Source organism: Gopherus evgoodei, chromosome 4 (genome assembly GCF_007399415.2).
Source record: "Gopherus evgoodei ecotype Sinaloan lineage chromosome 4, rGopEvg1_v1.p, whole genome shotgun sequence".
Classification (NCBI taxonomy): Eukaryota; Metazoa; Chordata; order Testudines; family Testudinidae; genus Gopherus; species Gopherus evgoodei.
The window spans coordinates 155,873,441-155,877,254 of record NC_044325.1 but is presented as its reverse complement, the minus strand read 5'-3'; the positions used below and the strand labels follow the sequence as shown (position 1 = coordinate 155,877,254).

The window sequence follows — 3,814 nt, the reverse complement described above, 5'->3', positions numbered from 1 at the left end:
GGGCTGTGGCAGAGCTGGGGGGTCCCAGAGCACCGATAGGAGTGGGGTGTGGGGCGGGAGTGAGGGGCTCTGGCAGAGCTGTGGGGTGAGACTTGGGCTGGGCTAGCTGAGGGCCCCATTAGATGCAGTTCCCCATATTGGCCACATGGCGGCAGTGCTGCATACCTGCAGGTGTGCTGGGGGAGGCGGTGGGATACCTGATACCAGGTGAGGGCCCAGAGCGCCAGATTCGGCTCAGTGACTGCTCTGTTCCCAGGTGCCCCCCCACCCCGGTCTCCCAGTCAACTGTTCCCCTGGCAACGGGCTCCTATCTCCCAGCTGAATCGGCCTGGGCCATGGTCACACATAGCAACGACCTAGAAAAGCAGCCACCAGTGGTGGTTTCCCTTTCCCCCCCATGCCTGAGTTTGGCAGTTTCAAGTTACCCCCCTGAGCCAGCCAGTCCCTGCCCTGGGGCTGAATTGGAGCCAGCGCCCCATAGCAGGAAAAAGCCCTGTGTCCCGTTCCCTGCCCGCCTGAGCCAGCTAGTCCCTGCCCTGGGGCTGGATTGGAGCCAGCACCCCCAAGGGGAGAGGCCCCGTGTCCCATTCTTTGCCCCAAGCCAGCCAGCCTGTGTCCCCCCGGCCCCCTGGATGGAGTCGCAGGCTGTTTGCTCGGTGGTTAATTTCTTATCAGCAGATCTGAGCCGTGTGTGCCCAGCTCTCCCCTTATCAGCCCAGGGACCCGACCGTTGCTAAAGGGACACAGGAATCCCGTTAGCCGGCCTTCCCTCTGACCCCAGGGCCCCAGCGTGGAGCTAGGGGGTGCTGTGCTGTAGGTACTGTCACCGGTCCCCAGCTGCCCTGCCCCAGAGCCAGCCCATCTCCGCCACTCCCCCCTCCCGCCCGCAGCAGCCTTTGGAAGGGGGAGTCTGGGGCAGCCAGGCGTGTGTTTATTGTAATCTCTGTTTTCCCATGGCCTGGAGGAACAAGTCGCCAGTGATTCGCCCCCTCCGGAGCCCACCTCCCCCCCGCAGCGTGGGGGTGGGCAGTGTCCAGGCACAAGCTAACAAAATAATTGTTCATTCACCAGGACCCCTGGTGCTCTGGTCTCCATAGAGAGCCCAGTGCCCTCCCACGCCTCCCCCGTCCCGCCCACTCACCTGTGGAGGCCTCATATACCGCCCCCCGCCTCCCCAGCTCACAGGATCAGTTCAGGGAGAGGTGGTGACGACAGGGAGAGTGAGCCCTGCTGTTAAACAAGAGCCTTGCCCTCTCCGGGCTGGAAGGGCTTCGGAGAGAGACACCGGCACCGCTGGACCTGCCTCCCCAGCCATTCTCGTCAGGATCCCTCTCCCAGACGTGTCTCCCCGGACGCTTCCATCCGAATCTGTCCCCTGGATGCTTCTCCCTGGCTGGTTCCTTTAAGCTCCGTCTCTCACATGCGAGATCTGTTTCCCTTGTGGTTCCATCGGGATCCGCCTCTCAGACACGTCTCTCTGATTCTACCAGGATCCCTCTCCCAGACACGTCTGCCTGGCTGGTTCCTTTAGGGTCCGTCTCTCAGACGCGTCCCTGGCTGGTCCAATCGGGATCCGTCTCCCAGAGCCAGGTCCTTCAGAGGGAACTATCTGGATCTCATATTCACACACCTCCCATAGGGATCTGTTTTCTGGACTCGTGGCCCCAGCTGATCCCACAAAGAACTGCCTTCTGGCCTTGTCTCTCCACTACGACCTTCCTTGCCTTGGTGTCTCCAGCTGATCCCCACACAGAATTATTTCTGGGCTTCTCTCTCTGCTCCGACGCCCTCACGTCCCCACCGAGATCCCTGCTTCGCTCTCATTGGTGTCCTCCTCCTCCAGCAATGGCTTCTGCAGGGCTAGAGCTCTTGGCCATGGGGCTATGCATCTTTGGCTGGCTGGGCTCCATCATCTCCTGCGCCCTGCCCATGTGGAAGGTGACGGCCTTCATTGGCAACAACATCGTGGTGGCGCAGATCATCTGGGAGGGGCTATGGATGAACTGCATCGTGCAGAGCACAGGCCAGATGCAGTGTAAGGTCTATGACTCTATGCTGGCGCTGCCCCAGGACCTGCAGGCTGCCCGCGCCCTCATGGTCATCTCGGTGCTGCTGGCCGTGCTGGCCTTGCTGGTGAGCGTGGTGGGCGCCAAGTGCACCAACTGCGTGGAGGACGAAGGCACCAAGGCGCGGATCATGATTGTCTCCGGTGCCGTCTTCGTGGTCGCCGGCATCCTCTGCCTCATCCCCGTGTGCTGGTCAGCCAACACCATCATCCGGGACTTCTACAACCCGCTGGTGTCCGAAGCCCTGAAGCGGGAGCTGGGGGCGGCGCTATATGTGGGGTGGGCAGCCGCCGCCCTGCTGGTTCTGGGGGGGTCTCTGCTTTGCTGCTCCTGCCCACCCCGCTCTGAGAGGTACCCACCCCGGGTTGGGTACATGGCAGCTGCCAGGTCTGGGGTGGGCAGCGGGGTGGACAAGAGAGACTATGTGTGAGGGGAGTGGAGGAGGGGATAGATGGATGGATGAGCATGTGGGTGAACAGATGAATGAGTGAAGAGTGAGGGAATGAATGAGGGAGTGAATGGATGAATGAGGGAATCAGCTAATGGCTGAGGGAATGAACAAACTAGTGAAGGAGGGTGAGAATGCGTGAATGTGGGAGGAGATGAATGAATGAGGGAATGAAGAAACAAATGGACAAGTGGATGGATGAACAAAGGGGCTAACAGACCACGAGTGGAGGAAAAACAAGTGAACAGAAGCATGGCTGAAGGAACGAAAGAACGAGTGAGTGACGGAACGAAGAAGGGTGCAAGCAAATGAACAAGCAGGCAAATGAGCGAAGGGAGAAGCAACGAAGAGAGCAAATGGACACGGGGGAACAAGCGAGTGAATGAGACAACGGACAAATGAAAAAGTGAGGGAAGGAAGGAACAAAATGAAATAAATGAAAGAGGGGGAGGGGCAGAGCAAAGCCGGGGGGGCCACCGAGGAAAGGAGCGAAAGGCTGATGGAGAAAGGAGAGGTGGAGACACCCTGCCAGGGAAGGAAGGGAGAAGCGGCCGATCCCCAGCGAATGAACAGCTCGGGGGGCTGAGGGGGCTTGGCCAGGGAGCCCTGACCCCGCGCAGAGTCCGGCTGGACCTCCCCCTGGCTTTGTTTGCTTGACAGTTAATAATTGTCCCAGCACCCTGGACTGAGACCTGCTGAGCCACTGCTGAACATGGGGACTGCCTGAAACCCCCAGCCTAAGGGGCCCCTCTAGCCAAATGCAGGGGCTAAAGATTTTGGGGGTCTCACCCCCCATTGGGATAGATCCAGGGCTTAGGGGGTCATCACTGAGTGAGATTTGGGGGGTTCACAGGGAGTGGGGCTGGTGATCCCTGGCTGTGGTTCTTTTGGGAGGACACTGAACCCCTGTTTCCTGACCCGTCCAGGGAGGGGCCTGGGCCCACGTTCCTAGGGGCATTATGGAGATAAAAGAACCAGACTAGCACCTGCCACCCTCGCCTCCTGCTTCTCATTTTGGGGCCTGGCTGGGGAGAGGAAAGGTGGGGTGGGACGGGGCGCAGCTGATGGGAGGAAATAGAATTGGGCACTTGGTGTATGAGGGGGTAAATCGGGGCAAGCAGAGTGGGGGTGTTGCTTGTGGGAGGAGACGACTGCTACCAATCAGCCCCCACCCCAGAGAGAGGGAAGAACTGAGGTGTGTGTGGGGGGCAGGGTATGGCTTCAGGGGGTGGGGGATGCTGTACATGTCCCTCCTCTCCCAAATCTTTGTCCATGAGATAGAGGGGGTTCCCAGCCCATC

At 59.9% G+C, this 3,814-nt stretch overlaps 1 protein-coding gene across 1 annotated transcript; it reads left to right on the top strand.

Annotated features, from left to right (window-relative positions):
• The first annotated feature begins 1,210 nt into the window (after positions 1–1,210).
• LOC115651147 (claudin-9-like) lies at positions 1,211–3,479 on the top strand. Its single transcript, XM_030562108.1, has one exon. It carries the CDS (start codon positions 1,846–1,848, stop codon positions 2,494–2,496), a length of 651 nt encoding a protein of 216 aa, XP_030417968.1. The 5' UTR covers positions 1,211–1,845; the 3' UTR covers positions 2,497–3,479.
• Positions 3,480–3,814: the final 335 nt, after the last annotated feature.

Coding starts and splice junctions, on each gene's coding strand:
- LOC115651147 (XM_030562108.1), top strand. CDS start 1,846: ATGGCTTCTGCAGGGCTAGAGCTCTTGGCCATGGGGCTATGCATCTTT.